The following is a 23,882-nucleotide window of genomic DNA, read 5'->3' on the forward strand; positions in this document are numbered from 1 at the left end:
TGATACCATAAAGCAGGGAATCGTGCCTCGGTATGAGCTGCTGTCGATTTAAATGACGGGAGGAGTGTGATCAGTATTTTTAATGAGGCTCCGGTGATATGTGCCGAGGGAAGAGGGAATTCACAGTCTGCCCCATATACAGCAGGTACCCTGTGATCAAGCAGAATTAACATCAGATGTGATGTGTTTTCCCTTTGTGTAGTGATGTCTTACTGAAATGTCTTTCAGCTTGAGAGCTGAAGGGTGGCAAGGTGAAACTACACCAAAGTGTCTGACCATAAGTTACCTCAGAATGATTGTTTAATAAGAGTACAATCCAAATAAAACATGCAGTTCCCTTGAATGTTCCAGTGAAGCTCAAAATCACACCATCGTCACTTTACATAACAAGTAAAAAAATGTGGCATTGTTACACATGGCTCTGTTTAATATGCAGACAAAATCACAGCTGATTAAAAAAAACCTGACATTCATGTGTGATTTCCTGCAAAAGAGGCAACGACGGGTCAGCATGCAAGAGAAGTGTTGCTGTCTTCAGATACGCAACCGCTTTAAAAAAAGAATCCTGCGTGACATGTTTTCATATGTTTGCAGATAAATTAACACCTCAAAATACATTTTACTGGCAAATAGTTTCCTAACTGAGCAGCAGCAAGTATCATGTTCACCTTTATCCACCTCATGAGGCTTATAACACTTTTCTTGGCTGCTAAGCTCTAAATTCTCTGTAGATGAGTCTTGTGTTTATATATATATGTGTGTATATTTAACCTGAATTATAAACATGTATCTAAATGCAGAAGCATATGTATAAGTATAACATGATATGCTATTGAGTCAGTTAAAAAGTCAGTTAAAAATATCATTAAAATGGGTATTGAGAATCAATAAGGAGTTTGCAGTCTTACTCCCTTCAGTACCAGCAACAACTATTTCTCTCTTATGCCTTTGCCATATTTATAGAAATTTCTTGGAGCACATAGTGCACAAGCTCTTTCTGCCATGGTCCACTGAGCAAATATGCCATTAAATGCTTTTGCAGGCTCAGTGTGTGAAGGAGAGTATTGATTTACATGCAACATCATTTTCTTTCCTCTCAAATATCTGGTGGTCAGTGTAGCAAGAATAAGATTCAGCATAATTACTTGAATAATGCTGGCACTCCACATATCTTTAAACTGTACGTTGCCTGTGCTGGCTGTTTAAAAAACATAGGCATGTTATCGCCAATGAACTGTATCCTTGGTCATGCCATGGAAAGAAACATCTTTTTTCCATTTAAATTAAAAGTTTTTTTTTCTGTGAAAACTGTTTCGACAGTCATTTTGAGTCCAGATGCCACTATAATACTATTGGAATTGCCCAAAAGTGGGTCATCTTCTCCTCTGTCCTCAAGTCCAAACAGGCCGTGGGAGAAGCTATCAAAAGAATAATACTTACAGAAATACTCATCTCGCTCGCTGCAGATTTTTACTCAGTGGTTTATGTGGAATATCATGTAATGTAAGGTTAAGACTGTCTAAGCAGTTGGTACATTGAGAGAACATCTTCTAGCATAGTTGCAACACAACCACAATTATTTAGATAAGGATTTATTATTGACCGTACGCTAAAGCGATCACCCAGTCGTATGTTAGCTATCGTAGCGAGGCACGGCGGGGTTGTGTAGCTTCGGATGCCAAAGCAGGGAGTGAATGGGGCTGAAATCAGTTATTTTTTTTGCATTTGAAAAACCAAATACACAAAATTGCAAGGAATTCCAATGTAAGCTGCCGGCTAACTAGCTTAATGTCTGAAGCAAACTAGCATTTCTTCCAAGGCCATTGACAACATTACTAACTAACTACATTAGCTTGTAGGGTAACTGGTCATGTAAATCTTCACAGCCGTTGCATCCACTGTGTAGAAGCTCTCAGTGCTAGAGTTGCAGAGTTTGGGGTAATGTTAGCAGCTCTGTCGTGCTCTTTATTTGATTTGGGTGAAAACATATCTGATTGTACAATAATCCTCACCATACATTTAATACTAGAGCTACACAGCCATACAAGAACAATGTTTCTTCATTTCCATGTCTTCTTCACAGACCATTTAAGTAGCCGTCACCATTCATCCTTTTGCAAGGTCCTTGAGTCAGCTGGAAACATTAGAAAGTCAGCCAGCCAAGCAACTCACCTTAGCTTAATCAGCTAGCTGTGCTTCAGCCTCTGTCATTTCAGATGCTTCTGTCTGAAATCAAGGGCTATTTGTTTCAATAATTCCTCAGAGTTTCAAGCGTTCGATGCCACCGCGTCACTGTAAACTGCGTGCTGTATGTCCTGTGCGAAAACACAAAGCTGTTACCAAGAAGCGGTCGGACTCCGCAAACTGTCCATTTTCTTATTTTATTTCAAGAAGGCTTTCACTGTTCAGAGCCTCAGATGACTCAGGGCTGTATTAGTGTAAGGAAAATGGAAGTATCCATGTAAAGTTATGCCTGAGCCAAAACATATTTTAGCTCCCTTCGACAAGCTGTAAGAGTATAAATTGAAAAGGACTTGTAAAGAGCTCTCATTCAACACCTTCTGTTTAGCAGTTCAGTGTGCTCTCCCTTGGAGCAGTAGGATCACCTTATCTATTGTAAGCTGTCGTACTAACCCATGGGCTTAGAGAAACCTAAAACTTGCCTTTGATAAGAATCAAGGGACTGCCTTCCTTCTGTGCTCCTTGCTCAAACTGTGCTCATTGCCAGCCTCGAGAGAAGGAGGGAAGAGACAGTTATTTCCCACAGAGGCTGAGTGAACACAGATGGGAGGGCTGTACCCCAGAGTCGGAATATCAAAGCAAATATTCACCTTAAGAGACAGACATGTTCATAAACTCCCCGGTCCTTCTCAATTTCCACATTATGAAATCAAATGCCCACTGTGAAGTGGTTTGTTACCTTACTTAAAATACGAGCCTTTTTGCTGACAGCACCTGCGTTCGGGAGAGCTGGATTTGTGGCACCGATAAAAGGAGATTGTGGTGGAAAATAAGAAGTTTTAATGCCTTAGATTCCCTGGAATTTTTCTTTGAAGTCAAGGTTTGAAAGCAGACATGGTAATTGTCTCCAGGGGTTCTCGCTGTGTGTGTGTGTGTGTGTGTGTGTGTGTGTGTGTGTGTGTGTGTATGTGTGTGTGTGTGTGTGTGTGTGTGTGTGTATTGTAAAGGAAAATACTACGAGGAAGGATTTGCGTGTGTGCTCTTTTTGTAAATGCAGTGCAGTTGTCTGATACTTCAGCTCAAATATGATAATAATGTACTTATTTTTTCATGTTTGCGATTTGTAGCCTCTGAACCGCTTATTATAAAACACGTCGCTTTACATTTTTCCTCACGACCTCGGCGCCATTCGCTGTTTTCCGCCCCACTTTAGACATCGGTGTATTTTTTCTTTTTCGTGAGAGTCCTGCGCTCGTCAAACAGAAGCTTGACTGTGAGTACGAGAGAAGCCTTTTCCTTGGAAAGTTCCAGCAGTTAGCTTGTTGAGTCTAAAAAGCTTTGACTGTTGTGAGGCAGTCTTGTTTTCTTCTTGCCCGAGGGCCACTGCAGGAGGTGAAGTCATAAATATGGCTGGGAAAGTGGAACTGGGCTAAGTGAGGAAGTCTGTGTGAATCTCCTGCAAAAACACATGACTTCACTCCACCTGTCAGCACTCGAGCTAGCTAAAAAGCTAACGTGTGGCTTGCTCTTTACCAACTTTGTTTTTGCATCGCTGAATTGTTATGTTTATGAGGCAGGGGAGTAGAAAATGATTTTTATACCTCAGTCTTCCAGGGAATTTTAACAGCGCAGTGGTGGGCTGCTGACAGCTTGAAGTCATTTACATCAAGACAATAATGAAGCCTCACATGCTGACATGCAGAGCTGATCTTGAACTACACCAGAGTACAAATACTTCAAGGCATCACAGTTAATATCAGTAAATCCTGCCGTGATTCCTCACTTGGTGCTTCACTGTAACTCACACATCGCAGCGATAGTTTGATTAAAAAAGACAACGGTTTTTACTGTTATTTTTTAAATTTACATATGTCGTAACTTGGAGTTTTTACTTTTTAGCAGTGCAAAATGTCTCAGATGACCTTTTTGAAATGGAGCATTTTTAAGGCAAAAGGAAAGTTGCCGTTGAGCAGACTGGCACGGTGGCAGTAATTGGAAAATCGTGGCCCCGCCGCTGAGCTTCTAATAATGAGACATGTCTCTCGTTGTGTTGAGGATATTAATAATGTAAAGATTCAGGAGCCAATGTTAGACACTCCTAGATAATTAATGTTCACTCTCCAACTTGACACCAGTTGATTCTGCAGGTGAAAGAGTATGTTAAATTTTTAATCATCGCCGTGCGACTCAGTGTGTCTGAGCTCCAATGAAAGGGACAAAGTGAGCTGCAGTAGCTGCCAGTTTAGATGGAAAAGGCCAGTAATGCTTTGGGTTAAAATCACATGACACCAGTATGATCCAAAGTGTGTCCATACCAGCTGAGGGTACATATGTTTACACCTTGTGCTTCCAGTTCAAAGGCTTGTATGTACGTGAATACTTATTTCTAATAATAATAATATAAAAGGTCAGGGCGTGTGTAACTCCTCTTATATCTTCATAGTAGACTATCCTCCCCGTCATTTTTCAATTAAATTAATAACCTAAAAACCACAGATATCTGGTTTACTATCACTTCAGACAAAGTAAAGCAGCAAATCTTCAGAACTGAGAAGCTGAAACTTCTGAATGTTTGGCAATGTGGAATATGTTTGTCATTTTTGCTTGGAAATTAGATTAACCGACTATCAGAATAGTTACAGGTGAATTTTCTAACAGTCTTTTCATTGATTAATCCTTTTGGCCCTTGTCAGGATTGAATCATTGATTTGTTGTGTTCGGTTCAGTTTGCTCTATAATTCAGGCATTTTAGCCATGGGCAGACAGTTACTATCATATCATTTTAAATCCAAAACAGGTGATTAATATTTCATATTTCAGTTACTATTATTGTTAATATGAAATATTAATCACTTGGTTTGGACTTAAAATGGCTTTCTTGCATGTCTATGGGTGATTGCACAAAGGTTATAAGATATCTGTTAATATAAAAAGATGACACTTGAAAAATAATTCGATAAGAGATTAACACAAAAGTAAAGGCAGATTCATACACGATGTTTCGACCTTGTTTTGGAGGAAAGTCCTGCTGTACATGTGGCTGAGAAACAAATTAGTGTTCAGCTGAAGTCTGAAAGACTGAATAATGCTTCTGAAGAGGCCAGGGGCTACATTTACATGCAGGGTGTAATTTGGCTGTTTGCCATTCTCCAGTGGAGATCCTGCTTGCGTTAAGCTGTTTACATGAACCGTTGATACCTCGCAGTCGAGTCTCTTTGTTATCATGAATAAACCAGTTAACAAATTATTCCTATCCACCTGAGCTGTTCTTTAAATGTCTGTTGATGCAGCCGTCAGTTGCTTTGGCCGTTTTTGGCTTGAGGGTATATTTAAAACATGGAAAAATAACGATGAGCACGGGGCTGTTACTAAATATTGTACCAGTTAATCAAGTCTTAGGTTGGAAGCATCTCAACCTAAAAGGGGCTTTTTAGTCCTACAAAGAGGTGTTTTAATGAAGTTACACTGAATTCATGAAAAGCTGATAACTAAAAGGATAAAATATGTAAAACACAAAATTATTGGCATGGTAAACTCTGCCCAGTCAAGTGATATGTACTCACTGTTGTTGCTCTGTCTCCCTTTTTAACAGAAATGCTGTTCTCACTCAGTCTTTGATTCGTTCTGATCATCTCTACTTTGCCGCCTTTCATGATGCTAAGCTGCTCTTAATGAAACTCAACACTTCCTGCAGATGTTTCACAGTAAATGTGACGTGAAAAGATTATTTCTTCTGAACCGCTGGAAGGCTTTTAATGTGAAACAGATGGAGGAATGAGTTTGCATTAACAGCAGATGAGAGTAAATCAGAAAACAGGGAGGATTCAGACTAAAATACAATCAAACACATACATAAAACAGGGAATTAGAAATAAAAGCCAGCCTGTCATAATGTGCCTGTCCAAAATAAACACCTGGTTCTCTCCTCAGCTGAGGTGAATAAGGACACGTCTGCTATTTGACAATTTACGGTGTTAAGTTTATACTTGCTGACCAATTATACCCAATAAAATATACACAAATAGGCTATTTTCAGTCAAAAGCTACAACCCAAAAACGTACAAATTAGCCGATTTTTCGGTACTAGAAGCCTCTGAATGAGCTGTACAATAGATACAATTAGGTTAGTGCTTAAGAAGCACAGAGGTCTGACCAAACCCTGCTTACACTCAGCATTCATTGTATGTCAATGAATGCTGAGTGTAAGCAGGGTTTCATTGACATAATTCCTGGTTTATAATCATCTTGAAGTTGCCAGTTGATTTTATAGACTGTGTTTTAAATTCTAATACATGATCCATACATGAACAGTATGTGGGCTTGCATGTGTGCGTTGTCTGTGTCTGAGCCCTGGCCCCGTGTTGTGCAGCGATGGAAAAACAAATAATGCACTAAAGTGCGTGCAAAAAGCTGAAAGGCAGTTAGAGTACAGTTTCCTGAGGGCAGCTGCGTTTGTTGGAGGGTTAATGAATGCCAGAGACAGGCTTGTGTTGTTTGGTGAACACGATGGATTAAAGAACGATTGGCCAACGATTGCTGTTGCATACAGTTCCCAACAACACCCTTTCACCTCCCACATGTAGCCCATAGCTCCGAGACAACCCATCTGTTTCTCCATTCCCAGGGTGAAACCAGCCTTGACAGAACTGGCTGAGCAGTATTTCAGAAGTGTCCTCTCTGAGAAGACACGGTTGGTTTTGTGTAGTTCCCAATCTATCAAAATCTCAGCCTCTGTGTTTCTCCCTCACCTTATACTCTTATTATCCGTCTTTCTTACCGAATCATATTCCTCATTTTCACTCTGTGGTTCTCCCCCTCTCCTCTTTCCCTTCATTCTGTGCCTCCCTCCCCTTTATTCCACCCTCCTCATTTTTAAAAGCCACATGCTCCCAGCCCGTCTGGCTCAGTTGCACCCTGCCAATGAAGGGCTTTTTATTGGGCTGAGATTGAGTGCAGCCAAGCAGGGCCTGGCTAGGACTGAGGCTGGGGCCAGGCTCGCAGTCCCCCCCACCCCCCATCCCCCACCCCCCCACTGCACAGACCACTCCACATGCCTGTTCTGGTCTGGCCCTGTCGCCCAGAAGGAGATTACTTGTCTCTGCTGCCCTTAATTGCCGACAGCAGCTGAAAAGAGCCAGAGAGAGAGACATTGTAGAGAGAGGAGAGGGAACAGTGTTGGCTTGTTGAGCTGTTACTTGACAAGCTTGGATTCAAAGGTTTGTGTTCCTGCTGTCACATCCTGGCTCTGTGTTAGTTGGTTTTATTAAGATGGATGTTGTTTTCATCAAATGTTGGAATGCAGATGATGTGTTGAGGAAGGAAAGCTGATGAAAGAGTATAAAGCTCAGTACACGTTACTTCATTATGAGCATGTGTGGTAAGAGCAATATGGCCACTGTGCCCTCTCCCTGCCCTCTAAGCCACTGTTTTTTTTGTTTTTTTTCATTGCCAAAGGCTCTCCTCCAGCAGCCTGTGCCCCGTCGTCCCTTTTTACTTTTTCCAATGAACTTGTGAATTTCATATTATTGCAGTTGGTTATTGTTGAATCCCCTCTGGCTTGATCCCAGCAAATTAAATAGTGGGCAGTTTATTGAATTGGCAGTCTCTGAAGAAGCTGAGAAGCTGTATGAATTTTTCACCTCATTTTCCTGTTTAGTATTTTGTATGTAGGTTTTCGTTCAGCCGGGTTCTTGTTAAAATGTTTTGAATCCATATTTACAGCTTGTTGTCTCCTTCACTCCCACTCATTCTGCTTCAGCACGTACTATCAAAGCATTGTGAATAAAAAGATGTTTAAATTGTTTGGGCACATACACGAATTTCATTCTTCGGCCAGAAAAAACAATTATACACAAAATGTACTTACTGTGTGGTACTTACTTAATGTGGCTGTAACATTTTAAAGGAGTAGTTCCACATTTTGGGTTCTCTGATGTCTGTAGGATAAATTTTAAGATAGCGCTAGCACCCATTTAGCCTAGATGAGTCCAAAGGCAGTGAGACTCTCAACGTGTTGTTTTCACAGCTTGGTTTTTGCAAGGATCAAACAAATAAGATATAACGAGCTTCAGAGGATTACCAGCCAACGCTCCCATTATTTCCAGGATTTTCCCATATTTTACCCTTCTTTCCCTGCTGTCCTTTCCCGTATAGAAGAGGAGGTATAACCGCCTGTTTGACGTATTTACAGCATTCACATTCTGGTACAGCAGATGACAGTATATAGAATATAGTCATTCACTCAGACAGCACCTGCTAATAGAATAAAAGGAAAAGAAGAAGAAGAAGAAGGAAAAGAAGAAGAAGAATTGAATTTTGCCCTTGTTTGGAAAATTTCCTTAATTGTTTAACGCCAGTGTTGACAGGTGTGTTGAGCAGCGCGAGAGCTAGCTGTGTCCCCTTGTTTCCAGTCTTCATGCTAAGCTAAGCTAAGCTAAGCTAACTAACTGCTGGTGATAGCTTCAAATTTATTGTACAGACATAAGTGGTATCATTCATCAGTGCATTCCCTCAAAATGTCGAACTGTTCCTTTAAGAGAACTAACGAGGTGACTGAATTGTGCTCACAAACTGATCAGCAGCTAAGACTAATGTTAAAATGCGGTTTTGCTAGAACACATGACTGATGACTCAATTTATTATGAGCTGGCCGGCTGGCAAGGTTGAGGTGTATTTGTATCTATTTTCTGAAGACATTTTGGAAGTCAGCCATGCAGTAGATGCATTTCTGTCCTGAACATGAGCCAATTGTCACTGATGTTTATGAGCAAGTAGAAGCCGCGGAGTCCTTGTCTCGCTGTTGTCTTGACTTCTAACTCCTAAGTAAATTGGCCCGAGGCAACCGACGAGTGATACTCAATTCACAGTGAAGCATTTTAATGCACCTGTCACAAGAAGTATATATACACCCTCAGATCTCCCCCTTGTCAAACACATTGGTACCTCTACCCAGAATGCCTTAGGGCTGTAACCCAGACCTTTTATACAAAGAAACCGGCACACTAACGATTCCTTTCACTCCGCTGAATTCAGTGTGACAGCCATTGTCACCTGTAGTGTTTTCACATAATTCCTCTTAATAAGATCTTAATTCAATACCTGTGTTTCTCAACAAGCTCATATTTAATTGCATTTGTAAGCAGGTCCACTCTGACAGATCCTTCCTGATGAATATGGAGGGCTTTCGCAAACCTCCTTGTCGCGCAACCGCAATGTTTTGTGCCCTTTTGATTAACATGGAATGGAAACAATTAGGTGGGGGAGGTAGTGAGGCAAAGCAGCAGCACATTCAACAGCTTTAAATGCTAATTAGCTAATGGAGGATGAAAGAGCAGGCAACTGGCGGGGTTTCACATGAACACACCCCAACTGTGGCTGCAGCTACGCTCGTTTCATGTGGATTTAGCAAGACCACCACCATTTTGTTTCCTTGGGTACTTCAGACAATACAGCCATCTTGTGTAACGTGAGATTTTTTTGTAATGATCTCGAATGAGGCTTAAGTCGTCTTTCCATGAAGCGCCTCATGTTACTTTCTTCCTTTTGAAACATCCCTTATTCGCACTCAAATCACTGCTTCTGCCTCTCTTCTTTATTCTGATGCATTTTCTTTTCCCAGCACTTCTTATGTGATTATTCATATCATATTCATGTCATATACATTTTCAGTTACTTTTTTTGATGTGCTCCTTGTGTTTTTTTCCTTAGCTGCAGGCATAGCACTACCACAAGCCTTTAATAGACCGTAATATGTTACATTGCTGACTTCCTCATGCTTTAAAGTGATGATTTGTGTCCTGCAGATGTACGTGACATTTATGTTCGTGCTTCACCGTTTAACTCATTGTGAATTTTCCAGCATGTCAGACAAGTCAAACATGCACAAGCCCCGAATGACAAGACGTTAAGTTGGGACATTTGTTTAATTCTTAATATGCTGCATAACTCATCTGAATATTCTCTTATTCCACATAAGGAGAATGTGCTGATCTGATTATTACTATTATTACTCTTGCCTGATCTGAGAGGATATTGATCTTCTTATACAGTTAGTCCCTGGTCATTGCCAGATCCGGGTCTGTGTAACTGAAGTTCCAGTCAAATCACTGGTAAACCATAGAATCATGTCTGATTATCTGTAAATCTATCAATGAACAACACTGTCTAATAGTGATTAAAAAGTAATTACTGTGCATTATGCTAAAACACTCTGGATTAAAGTGTCATTCTAAGTGTCTAACATGGACATTTAAATGAAGACTCAATTAGGCTGCTCACCGTAGTGAGCTGTTTGAGAAGCACTGCATCGTCTTAACAGTTAACAGGATTGATCTTTACATTGTAGGTGGAAATGAACGTCCCCTCCGGCTCGCTGATAAAAGAAGGTATTCCTTCTTTCTAATCTGATCGGTGTTAATTGCTACAGTGGGACATTAGTTCCTCAGTTGTGTGAACTGGGGTAGACCCTGATTTTCTGCGGTTATTCTATATTTTTCTGTCAACAAAGCCCATGACAGCACCAAAACAAACAATGTGTGAGTCTGTTCTCTCAGTACTTTCCAAATTCCCGACCCTATCTGAGGAGCTCAGCCACAAGCCCAGCGGTCCGTACTTAAGACTTAAATCAATAAAAACAAGGTCACTCATACTGTAGATTCTTTGTTGAAAAGAGGCGAATAATGAACCGTAACAGCAGGGTCTCTTAGTTTTTAGCACACAGTTAAACAGGAGTAAATAGTGCAGTTGTTGGACATTATTCCCAGGGGTTAAGAGACACTTGGTGTACTACTGAACATTTCTGGCAGCAGGCTGGTGCCCGTGCCAGCCTCGGGACATCTCCCTCCTTTCACCTGTCGATCTGTAAGCAACGCCATGTTGTTCGCAGACCTTACAACGCTCTCCGCCTCGGCTCCAGGTTATCCATATCTGCAGTGGCAGGGAGGGGATGTGCCAGGGCTTCCATCTCAGTGAATGATGTGGTGACCAGACTCGCCGACGAGCAGAGACAGATTAGCTGCGCCGGCGAGCTAACAAGCAGCACAAAGGTTACTCAGTTATCTGTGCAGATAAGCAACTACTGCTAAAAAACCCCACAGTGAGCTCCATCTCTGGGCCTGATGCAGTTTTTCTTTCCAGCATGCCTCTGAGACGTGTAATTTAACGTTAGACGGCCAATCACCGGCATTATTCATGTGAAATATCGACACAAACATGCTGCATGCTTATCGGCTCACTGACACTGATGAGATTTAGGAGTTGAAATTTGGTACAGGATGACAAGGTACTCTAAAATCAACCTGAACCATCCCAGTGCAACAGTGTGGCCTCAATTACTTTTTTTAAATAGTTTTAGGAAAAAATAAGAGTGACAGAAGCTATATAGGCCTGATTGCTGATTACTTTCGATCAGAGTGTTCTGTTATTTTATAGATTAATTGATTAACCATTTAGGTAAGAAGAATCTGAAATTCATAAACAATGGCCATCACAAGTTCAAAGTTCATGTCTTCAGATTTTTCAACAGTTCAAAACACAAATTTAATAAATTTTACATTTATATAGGAAGTCCTCACATTTTGAGAAACATGAAATTGTGAATGTTTGCTTGATAAAGGGCACAAATGATGCTCTGTTATTAATTTTCCATCCATGCACATTCAAGTTTTTTCACACTTCACACACCGGTTTAACACTGAATGTAAACGGTAGATTTGTTTACAAGAAAATCTCCACATGGCGCCTTTAATATTTTCATGGGATTTGGCGAAAAAGAAAAATACAGAGCGTTGCCAGCCTTATCCCATAACACTGCATTTCTGGACTCACCACCTTAATCTTGTTTAACCCCTTCTAAATCACAGATAGTTTTGTTCAAGTGCTGTCTGGGGAATTTTCTATCTTGGAGACAGCATACTTGACAGGGAGACCTAATTTAATTGGAATCACTGCGATATTTGGAAGGAGGAATCAAGGGGCTCTTTAAGGGTCCCCACCAATGTCTAACGACTTTGAGTGTTTACATATTTTATCACTCCCCGGTGTATTACACACTCAAGCCGACATGGACTGTAATCTGAAATAAACATCTCTATCATCTCTCCCTAGTTTGTCAGGGACCATACAGATGGGTTGCCGGCTCTGTTGATTTCCCTTAAAAGCCCCAAATTTGTCACAACCTTCAGTGCTCCTTTGAGGGAGATAGGGAGACTGTGAATAAGAGAGGAGGGGAAGAAAAAGCATGCTGTCATGAAAAGAGCTGCTTCCTGGCTGGCTAGATGCAATCATGGGCACTATCTGATAGCGCCGGAGGAAATTGGATGAGCTGAGAGCCGTTGGCTGCCAGTGATGGGAAAGATGACTCCTTTGTCACTGTGTCAGTCAATTCCCTGCTCTCACCTGAGAGACTAATCAATAACACGGGGAGAGAGAGGTTTTGTCTCTCAGCCTCTGTATGCTGTAGGCTGCTGTCAATTATGAGCTGTAAAACACCTTCATAGGAATGCTTTATATGCATAAATGTATCATGGATGTGGCTAAATGTGATGCGTTTCTGTAGATTTAGAAGTATGCTTTTGTTGATTTTATGTATAATTAATATCATTTGTGATGCTTCAATATTGTGTGTTTGGATTCCTTGGATTTCGGCGCTGGTTGTAATAAATTTTGTCTCATCTTTAGAGCTCACACGTGGTGCAACGGCTCTCATTAGCAACTGCATCATTAGTTGTGCAATTTTAGTTCATATGACCCAAAGAGACTCATATCAGCTGCTGTCAGGCATGCAGCATTTGCATCAGGCATGGAGGACATCTTACATGATGTATAAACAGAGATACTCACTGAATGATTCATCACCGTGATATCATGAGCTTTAACATATTCCGTGCACAATGTGCCCATGCTATTTCTGTGTAAGATGATGCTAAACTGTTCTCCTTTTCCCCACGCCTGCAGTTCCCTGATACCTGTGAGGAGTCGGCTTCCCCATTCGTCTTCATCTGCACCAACCCCCAGGAGCTGCTGGTGAAATTCCCCATGAAAGGAAAGCACAAGATCTGTAAGTCCTGCTTCTTTCATGTAAGGGGAAGTGGAGTGGATGAAATTAGCCTGAGCCAACTAAGGGTTTTTTTTTTTATTAGCTTTCTCCTCTGCACTCGTATGCTCACGTGCATACATAAATAAATGGACATGTGTAAGAGTGATGACGTTAAAGCAAAGGTTCTGATTGCTTTATTTTCATTAACAGAACAAAATTGCACACACACACACACACACACACACACACACACACACACACACACACACATTCTCCCACGTACACATGTACAGATCCTCTCCGAGAGCCATCTGTAAAGACGGGATTTTGCTGTCAGGTTGCCTGGGGGACAAGCCAGGCCTGGATGTGCAATGTTGTTGCTGTATTGTGTGATTTATAATGGGACTCAAACACATTTTCCCTCTGCAGCCATAGCTGCTGCTGCAAAATGATGTACCTGCAAGCTCTTTTGTTAATATTTCAAAACCCTCTAAAGACTTGAGAGGATTGTTTATGCCGCTGTGCCTCTTTCAGATCTTTCCAGATCAATGGAGGAGGCTTTTTGAGAGGCTCAGGGTAAAATGTAGCAGGAGCTGTGCCTCTTTTTTTTTAATTTTTACTTCTTTTTTTTTTTTTCAACTAAAATGGATATGATGACCTTGTCTCCAGCTTTGTGAAAATGAGGAACAGTTGGAATGTTTTAGAGGTTGAGCACAGACCTTAACAGCGACAGATGAAATTAAGTGCTTGTTAAACAGGATGTCAGCAGGTCTTGAAAAATGTGTTGAATTTGATTACTGATTTCAGAAGTCTTTAATTACTGAGTCTTCTGGCTCTGTTTTGGAGTGAAAAATCATTCTACCCATGTAATCCTGCTCTTTTATTCTCAGTCTCACCTTTAAGCAGTCTCAGATTGTTCATACATTTCACTCTAACTGGCATTAATATGGTCTGGAATAAAAGACCGAACTTGATCAAATACGCTGACACATTATTACAGGCTTGCTGTGGTAGGCACAGATTGCTTTAGGGAAATCTCTACCTACATTATTTAAACATACAGTAGCTTGTGGTTTTTGGAATCAGCACTTTCTATTGGTGGATGAATAAACATGGATTTGTTGAACTTGCCAATAGTAAATTGTTAACGAGGCCATATTCTGCTTTTTGGCTTCACCCTTTCTTTTTGTGTGTTGTATAGCTTTTTTTCATGTGCAAAGTTACAAAGCCCAAAGTCCGTTACAAAGGGACTTCTCCTCTTCCCGCAACACCTTGTTTGTCCTCCAGTCTTTTCTTCCTTTACTTAGCTTAGCCTGCACCTAGCTGCTAGCTTGCCATGCCCTTAAACACAGGAAGAGTTCAATGCTGACTCCAGTGACTCGCGGATGTGGAAGGTACAATCAGAGCACACCAGCCAACACAAAAATCTTCATCTACTCCCACCATCTGAGGATGTCCCAGTGGATTTACTTTATCTTTAACGGAAATGTGACAGAAATGTCACTACAGTTACTGGAAAACTGGCATGTGTGCATTTTAGTCTGGAGTGCTTTGTCAAATAATGCCGGTAATGGTTCAATCTCAAGGATGGATCGATAGCGGCTGTCCGTGACGTGACCTGAAACCTAAAGCTATAAGTTTAGCCATATTATTTATTTCTGAACTTGGCATGAGCATGATGCACAGCTAGTGTGGCTAGTGTCTATTGCTCCCACAGGCTGGGTAATGTTGGACTAACTTCATGTTGTAGTATTGAGGTACAGTCAAGAGAAACTTTATGTTGTAGTACAATCTCAGCTAGCATTGGCTTTGTTATACAGAAGGCATGTTCTGCTGTGGGATCTCTGCTGGCGTGTGTGTGTGTGTGTGTGTGTGTGTGTGTGTGTGTGTGTGTGCATGTGTGTGTGTCCTGGAGATAACAATATAACTGTGTGAAAAAGAAATGGTCAAACTGCAGGAATTAATTTACTCTGCAGTATTGTTTAACTTTAACTAGCACCCAGCAGCTAGCTTGCTCAGACCTTAAAGCTGGAACAGTAGTGGTTTGATTCATGCCTGGTGAAGTTTTTGGTTAAGAAGCAGTTGTTGTGGTGATATTCACAGCAGGAAAAAAGGCAAAAACACTGACAGATCTGAATGGAAAAACAATGCCTGCTCAGACCTGCAGCAGCTGACCAATCAGAGCAGACTGGTCCTTTCTGGAGTGGCTCTTAAACAGACAGGAGCTAAAACAGAGCGTTTTCAAACAGGTGGTGGTTGGAGGTGCAGCAGGATTGCAAGATGAAAAAAATTATCTAGTAGACCCCAAAATATAAGCTGATAATGAGGGTGATACGGCCTCTTTAAACACTAATATACTTGAGTATTTTACTGTACCAGCAGCCTGCTTCTTTTTCATTTAAGGTGTGGTAACGCAAATTTTTTTTCCAAAGGGACAAATCTGTGATGCCACTCAAACAATGAACTTTGCATATTTGTACTCACGTGAAATAGAAACATGTAAGCCTTGACGCAGTGGTTTTATTTTGACGATTTTGCATTTATATGAAGAAATCATACCAGCAGTACTTTCAAGTAGGCTTCCTTTATTGCCTGCTGAGAGAACTATTAGTACAATACAGCTCTCTGTCTTCCATAACGTCTGACTGCCTTCCAGCTTTGTTCCAGCTCTGGCTCTCACATGTGTAATTTGATATACTATTCTCAGCCAAACATAAACACACTCACCACCACCACCACTTATTTTCTGACGACTGTTTAGTAATAGTGTCTGGTGACTGCTGTTCTTATTTTAGTTGAGATAAAAGTTAACATCCCGCGATTAGCAACGCAAATTCTCTACATAAGAACAAATTCACAGCTAAGAGCATTGATATACCCCAAACATGATAACAGCACAGGATGATTCTGTACATATGCGACTCTAGAACCTGTGAAATGCGTTTGATATCGGGGTCCCAGCACATAAATCAAATCAAATAAAAAACTATCACCAATATGCAAAAGCTTATTCAGTTTACACCAAAGTTATTTAGCCATCGTTTAATGAATTAGTCTTGTCGTTTATAACACTTGTCATCCCTACAGCATGTTGAGCTGTTGAACTCATTTAGATGTCCCCTTGCATTTTACATTCATTCTGTACAGTTTTGCATATATTTCATGCTTTTGTCATGTCGTCTGCATTGATCACGACACGCTCCCCGCTGTTCACGTTAGCTTGGTATTTGGATTGGTTATCCTAACCCAATGGACCCACACAATCCAGCGTGTCTGATTCTTCTGTCACCAGCTAGCTTTTCACTATCTCGCTCTCTTGCTCTCTCGCCCCCTCTTCCACCTCAATTCCCACTGCATCTCACGGGTCAAGGCATTGCCGCTCATCTTACTCAGGGGGGCTTAGCACAAGTATTTTTTGCTCCCCCAGCAGCTTACATTGACAAGATCCGCTTGTCACTGACATTGCCAACCATCTCATGCCTCAGCAAGAAGCAAGAAAAGGGTACAGTTCCCTGCTTTTCCAGTCCTTTCAGCACTCCATGCTTTGTTATAAAACATGGACAACTGTTGTTTTTTTCATTCCTGTGTTAAACCTTAATGGTGTAGATAATGTCTTTGGTATCATGTAAACATTGCTTTGTGTTACTGCTGAAATTAATTCTGCAGTCATGTGGAAAACAGCAGCGGGAGCATAAATATTATGAGCCTTGATATTACAAAATGTCACGTTACCAAGTATTAACCACTAAAGCTTAAAAAGACAGCAGAAACAAAAATCCCTTTCAAGTCCCTTTTGTCACCATCTGTCACATGCTGGAATTTCAGTCCTGGTTTTTGTTGTTTATTATTTATTAACGCTCCCATTCGCTGTTATCTTGGCAACAACAGGTCTTCCTGTGGTCAAGTTTAAAAACATACATACTGTTCAAACGCTTACACATAACTGCTCATGCAATAAGGAAATATTACACCAAGCACAATAAATGACATCAGAACCAAACTTATAGTTAGTAAATCATTTAATTCAACATTGTTTTGTTGGTTTGGTCAATAGGTGATGAAAAATCAACCTTCGCTTGAAGTTTGTTTTTCCTTCAGCCGTCTTTTTCTACTTTAACTCATCTGCACTTTGTGTCTGGGAATTTGCAGCTGTTTATGTTTTTCTATAAATGAGAATTGTTTAGATTTGTCCGACTTTCCAGCCAAACAATTGAGCTGATGTTGCCATCGAGGCTGTTGCGTCTTGTAGGATCGGCAGCACTAGCAAACGCTTACTGGCAATGCAGTCGTGTTGCTTATTGCAGCTGGAGGTTTGAAAGGTCGGAAAAGCGTGCACATTCACATATGGATGAATATTATTGGATGCCTCTGGCAATTATCAAATAATGTGATGCTTCCTCTCTCTCCAGACACTTTTACAGTTGGCTTTGTAGATAATATGCTAGGCTACGCTCGATGCCAACTCAGGTTGATCAGTCATTACCCCGTGGAGGAGTCTGTGACATTTAAAATGGCATACAGCCAAGGCTCACTCCCTGTAATAAGGGATGTCCATTATGGTTTATGGACACATCCTGTGAACATTTGTATCAGTGTGTGTGTGCTTCTGTGTAAGCTGAAGGTCAGTCTGAGTGGTGAAAGCTATTTGGCTCTCAGACATGAACCCGCATTTCCTTTTTCTCTTCCTTATAGCTATCCTTCACTTGCCCCGTGTTTTTAATAGTCTGACATCCTCTGCATGGTGTGGCTATGTACACACAGCTGGAAAAGTGGAAAAACAAATCATATGCATCCAAGATGTTCCCTTCATGAAGTGTATGTTAGCTCTAATCTAAAATGCCAAACCAAACCTGCTTTTCAACCTCTAATAGCAATTTTATTTTTAATGAATCTTTTAAGTTCTACACCAAAGGGACAAAATGACTGGACCCTGTCAAAAACGATTACATAACATCAGACGTTCCTAAAGCTGTAAGTACACTAACTATAACAGCTGATTTTCAACAGTATGGAGAGGTTGGTCTTTCGTAGGTCAGGACACAGAAGACGTTCATTATCTTGTTGGCCCCTTACTGAACCTCAAAGCAATCGGTGACATCACAATTAGCTACAAAACATGCTTAATTTTATCAGTATAATCTGAGCAAGATCCTGTCGTCTGCTGGAAATCTGAGTTCAATCTGCTATAATCAATTCAGTGTGTCATGGTACTCTTTTCACAGTCCGGTGGGTAGTTTGTTCCATCCCCTTTGTCATCTGTGTCCATCTTAGCTAAAATTGATAGACATCGTGCTTGAAGCTACTGCTTGCTATTCTGCAGAGGTAAACCACGAGGTAACCTGAGAATTATGTTTGACCTTCCTATTACAATGCCCCCGAAGAATTAAAATCCTATTGCTTTCAAGCATGAAGAGTGCATACCCAGAGTAATGTTCCATGAGTGAATCAAATGGCTTTAAGCCTTGTTTAAAGAGTGCTCGACCAGCAAGAATGTACAAATGTCTTGTACAAGCACTCCTGTAGTCCGCTGACAAAAGCAGTGAATTAGTCAAAGGAGAGAGCAGCTCAGGATCAGTCTGTGGAATTCAAGATGTGGTTGATAAGCTCAAGGCAACTAATGCATTTTGTTCCATCTTGGGATAATTTGGTGGGCTTCAAATTAACGCTAGGTGAAATGTTATCATGGTAAAGTAGAAACCATCGTGTGGTAGGATCACACCAGCCGCGACACTCGCCAACATTTTGACGCTCCAACCCATGACAGAACTCCGTTGTCATTACTACGTTTTTTTACATAAATACTCAGTACTCGCGGGTCGGACCACACCCACACATGGTGAAAACAGTCCCAGCTGTGCTGTCGCAGCTGTTAAAAATTCTATTCTGTCGTGTGAATTTGCTCTAGAAAGATTCAGGGAGGTTCATCCAACACAATTCCAAGCAGTGCTTTCACACAAGAGTTTAGCCTGTAGATTAATCTTTGTAATCACACACAGTATTTCTCACAGAAAGTGCAGAAGAAAGGGAAGTAATTGCTACCCATTATAGAAACAAATCAGAACGTCCTTTAAGGGTTTTCACAGAGGAAAAGGTCATTTCCAGCTCTTCACTCAGTTTGGAGCTGAACGTATAACTTGTGATATTACATATGAATTCAGAGAGTGCTTTGTGAATATTGGCTTATCTTTCCCTGTAAAGATTAGTCACTCTGATGGCTCTCCCGCAGATACAAAAGAGCTCTCTTTTGCTGAGGTTTGATCCAACTACAGGGAAAGAAGTCATGGATATAATTGCTAAGATGAGAAATTCAGCTCCAGCATGTCATGGTCATGATGAATCTTTTTTATCTTGCAAAGCGTAAGTCATTCACTTATATAATCTCAACATCGCTGGAGACTGGAGTCATTTCAAAGGACCTCAAGGTTGACAAAGTAGTTCTCCTGTCTCAGGAACCTGCCTGAGGAGCCAGCGTCATTTTCTTCCATTTCTTCAGATGATCTATTCTTATGTGCAGAAGAATTCAGCCATGTAATAGCCACTCAATCAGTTATCAATAGCAAACAGTTTTAGGAATATTCCCACACTTAAGTTTTTTTTTTTGCAGTGTACATAATGATGTTTTATCATCCAAACAAGTTTGCTCTGTCGGTATCGCATTTTTGAAAAGATTGTGGAGCATGAATGGAAACATGTGCTGTTAGATATCATGAGAAATGCTACAAAAGGACAGCATTAGCAGCCAGCTCTGTCTTATTTGGGCTGCACTATCTGTTCAGTGATATAAGGGGTTAAGAGGTTTTTAAACAGTATCAAGAGGCTGTGCTTTATAAAGTCTTCAGAGATTCTCCAAGTATTGAGGATTTTTTTTCCCCAGTTGGATGTGGCTGTCACTGGCAAAAATGAATTGCTTAAACATGCACGCTGTCAGTAGCATATTGTAAAGCTCAGAGAAAACAATGGGCTGGGTAATTATAGGCCAATTGCACCAATTTACCACCGTCAAACTGGAGGACATTATTTCTTTTCTCTGTTATCTCTTTTATTTTGGAAGAAACCCACAACAAAATTAAGCCTTCATTTCTCATGTCTTGTGAAGTCAGTCAGTGTGTAATCCAGCCTTTATCATGTGTCATTTGTTCATGTTATCATCCTCTTTAATGGCCATGCATTCTTCAAGTTATAGTGCCTTCAGTCCTGGTTGAATTGGCGAGCCCTGTGATGACTGATATTTATAGCAGCACTGCAACAAACACTCCGTGAGCATCTTCTTTGTCAGAAAAATCACAGAAAAGCCACTGGTGGATCTGCACAGCCAAACAAACCCATGTTGTTTTAATACTAATGAAAACAACTGATTTCCACACAATGGTAGGTTAGTAATTGGAAGTGTGCAGCCTGTTGTCTGCAATTCAATTATTGAATTATTCCCTGCAATATTTAAAACCTACTGCCAAAAAAAATGCCAAAAATGACCACGGCGTGCTTTGTCAACACATTTTAGATCAACAGTCTTGATGACGAACCTTGATGACAAATACATTGTGTTTCCTGTGACTGTTTCACAACAAAAGCCACCCCGTCTGTCACTCGTTGAATGCTTTTAATGTGAAGCAGCAGTAAGAAATGTTGGATTTGTGTTAGCACTAAGTTAATACATCTCTGATCAGGGACGAGAGGCTGTTTGCTCTAACCAGAAAAAAAAAAAAAAATAGCCTTAACCCTGCTGCTTACATGTTAGCCAGCCATCTAAGATTGGTTCATGTGATGCTGTAAGTCAACATTGCGTAAAGAAAATGTGACAAGCTTTGTTCAGAAGCATATGTGGAGGCTTTTTCTCGCAGGGCATCCCATTGTTTATACCATTCATTGTTAATCATTTCCATCACTTCCGAAGATTAACCCGAGCCCTCAGACGACACCAACAATACCAAGTGCGCATGCTCATCGTCCCATGGAGACATGCCTATGAAAAAGTAGTAAACGTGGATAACGTGGCAATTTAATTTGGTCTTATGTTAGAAATTAGAAAATACTAGTCGTATTTATGCAGCCGCAGCAGCATAAAGGGAAAAAAATAAATCTCCCTCGAGAAGGGCGGCTCAGCCAAAGAGCTGTTGTTCAGCCTGGCCTTGTGCACACCCTTAGATCTGATAGAGTGTCAGCAGAGTCAACAGCAAGCAGTGAGGCTGATATCAATTAGATAGAATTAATACAATAGCTCTGGATTATACGCCTCGTGCATGTGAAGACAATTTGAAGTCAGGGAGTGGTGGACTCTGCGGCACAATGAAAAATGCTTGATAGAGTGTTGATTACAGAAAGGAAATACATTCAGTAGCTATTGCTGATATCAATGACTGTTGTAGATAGTGTCAAAAAGGGGGTCTGATTTCTAAAAGATTCTACCTTCCACTTCTATTCTACTGCTTAAATCCACTTTGTTTAATTGACCCATCACACTGTTCTGTGATGTTAGTGGACGACACTGGGACTGCTCTTCACAAACACTATGTCACACATAAAAAGCTGCTGTATTATAACACATATAATCCGGCAGCAACACATGCAGTAACTTATCAACTAGTAGCTACTGTAGGCTTGTCTTTGCTAGGATTTCTCTTCATGTGATCTGCTAAAAAATACAGGCCACCGAACTCCCGTACAATACATATTAAGCACCCTTATGGGAATAGCTTGAAGCGAAATAATCTATATTTACTTGTTCCTGTCTAACAGGCACATTCCAAGGGACTAGTGAGTATATATCACAAATAAATGATTCTCTTTATTTGTTTCTTATGCATTCAACATCATACCCCTTGTACACATTGCACCTCCAGCGCTCTTTCAGTGTCATTTGCATTTTCCACGCATACATTATCAAGCTGTTGCAATGTGCATTGCTTTCATCCCTGAGGTTGCCCCACATATGGAAATAACACATTATATTCCCAGTGAAAATATTGCTGTTGAATTTTGCTCCACTAACCATCGGCTGCACTGTTACCTTGTGATTACCTCTTTGTTTTATGTGTGAAATCACAGCACCATGGGATTGCAAATAGAGAAAGCCAATTACCTAACAAATGTCCACCTTCTCTCCTGAGGTGGTCATGATTTTTTTTTTTTTTTTTTCTCCTCTATTTCTCCCCTGCGCTCCTCCTCTGTCATCCACTGCTGGGAGACAGAAAGAGGTTAGAGCGACGGAAGTCCTTTTTTGGTTATTTATTCATGGATTTTCCATTTAATATTCATGCCTTTTTCAGGACTATCTGGGTGCAGAGGAGAATTTGCTGCCTCGGAGGCGGCTGGGGCCAAAAATCAGGTTTCAGCTCCAATGAGCCCAGCGGATGAAGGGAAGAGAGAGAGAGAGAGAGAGAGAGAGAGAGAGAGAGAGAGAGAGAGAGAGAGAGGGAACAAGAGAGTGGGGTTTCATGTGTTCTCTAGTAAATGAGAGGCAGGCCTTGAAGGTGACAGGCTGTGTTTATTACTGATCTGTCAGCCGGTTAATGGGGAGAGGAGAAGAGAAGAGAGAGGAGAGAGCTGAGCTGTCGAGCAGAGACCAGAGCACACAGGCATGGGAGCAGGAGGGAGCCCCAAGCTATAAACTTTGTCATACTAGATCTGCTTGTTCTTACAGATTCAGTGACAACACTCCTGCATGCTAAATTGCATTCCCTGGCAACTAAATTAGGATCTGTAATAAAGAGGGTATTTTGCTTTTGTTGCTATGAAATTTGTATTTTTCTTCTTTTTTTCCAGCAAACAGTAACAAAGAGGACTGTGACCTATTTTTACATACTGGACTTTCTTCTGTCTGTAGCTCAGATTATTCTTTCTGCATCTATGTGGCTGCATATTTCATCATCTGCTCGCGTTGTTGAGACTCTGGAGGTGCGAGCGTCGTCCTCTCCGTGAACACCATTGTATGTTTCAGATGTTTTGGACAAAATCCGGCTCCATACATGTCAAAACAAAGAAAATGCTCTCTGCTGTGGACTGCCCCCCACTTTCATCTCAACTGCAGCTTTCCTACAGAACAGCTTACACTCCGTTGATTTCCATTATAAACAGAAAGTTAGCAAAAATGGCTATCATGAGGGAATTAATTGCTACTTTTGCCGTGGAGGTTATGAAAAGCATTACAAATACAATAAAATTTGGTGATTTTTGTTGCAGTAAATTTTAATGAAGGAGCAAGTGATTAGTTTTTGTGTGTTTATCTCGGATTTTGCTCAAGAACATTGAACATCTATTATTACTTGCATTAGAAAAATCGGCATAAGCGCTGCATCCCATGATCGTCATTGTGTACGACCCCGACACTTTTTAACCACCTTTAAGTGACTCACTGACCATGGCCTAGTTTAACATCCTCACCTCTGTCAGCTACTTGAACTGTGTAAATAATCCACTTATTGATCCTCAACTCCTAAACTAACAAATTAACAAAATCAAGGCAGCAGGCTAACTGCATTCATGCTAACTAGCAGACCTCTCCGAATCAGTCAAACCCCCACATACACACACACCCACATGCACAGACAGGAGTAATCTCTCACTAATCAAAGACATCGATCACATTGCAAAGCACATCTGTCTGCACCCCCCCCCCCCCCCCCCCAGCGTTGACCCAGATTGATTACTGTGACGGGCTCAGCGCAGA

At 40.9% G+C, this 23,882-nt stretch overlaps 1 protein-coding gene across 1 annotated transcript in view; it reads left to right on the forward strand.

Moving 5' to 3' along the window:
* The window catches only part of trip4 (thyroid hormone receptor interactor 4), a 69,941-nt gene that overhangs the window by 12,782 nt on the left and 33,277 nt on the right, over positions 1 to 23,882 (forward strand). The window contains exon 12 of the mRNA XM_076738438.1: positions 13,135 to 13,237. Within this exon, the coding sequence (XP_076594553.1) occupies positions 13,135 to 13,237 (103 nt within the window). The remainder of the gene's footprint in view (positions 1 to 13,134; positions 13,238 to 23,882) is intronic.

The sequence above is a fragment of the Chaetodon auriga genome, chromosome 1, assembly GCF_051107435.1.
Source record: "Chaetodon auriga isolate fChaAug3 chromosome 1, fChaAug3.hap1, whole genome shotgun sequence".
Classification (NCBI taxonomy): Eukaryota; Metazoa; Chordata; class Actinopteri; order Chaetodontiformes; family Chaetodontidae; genus Chaetodon; species Chaetodon auriga.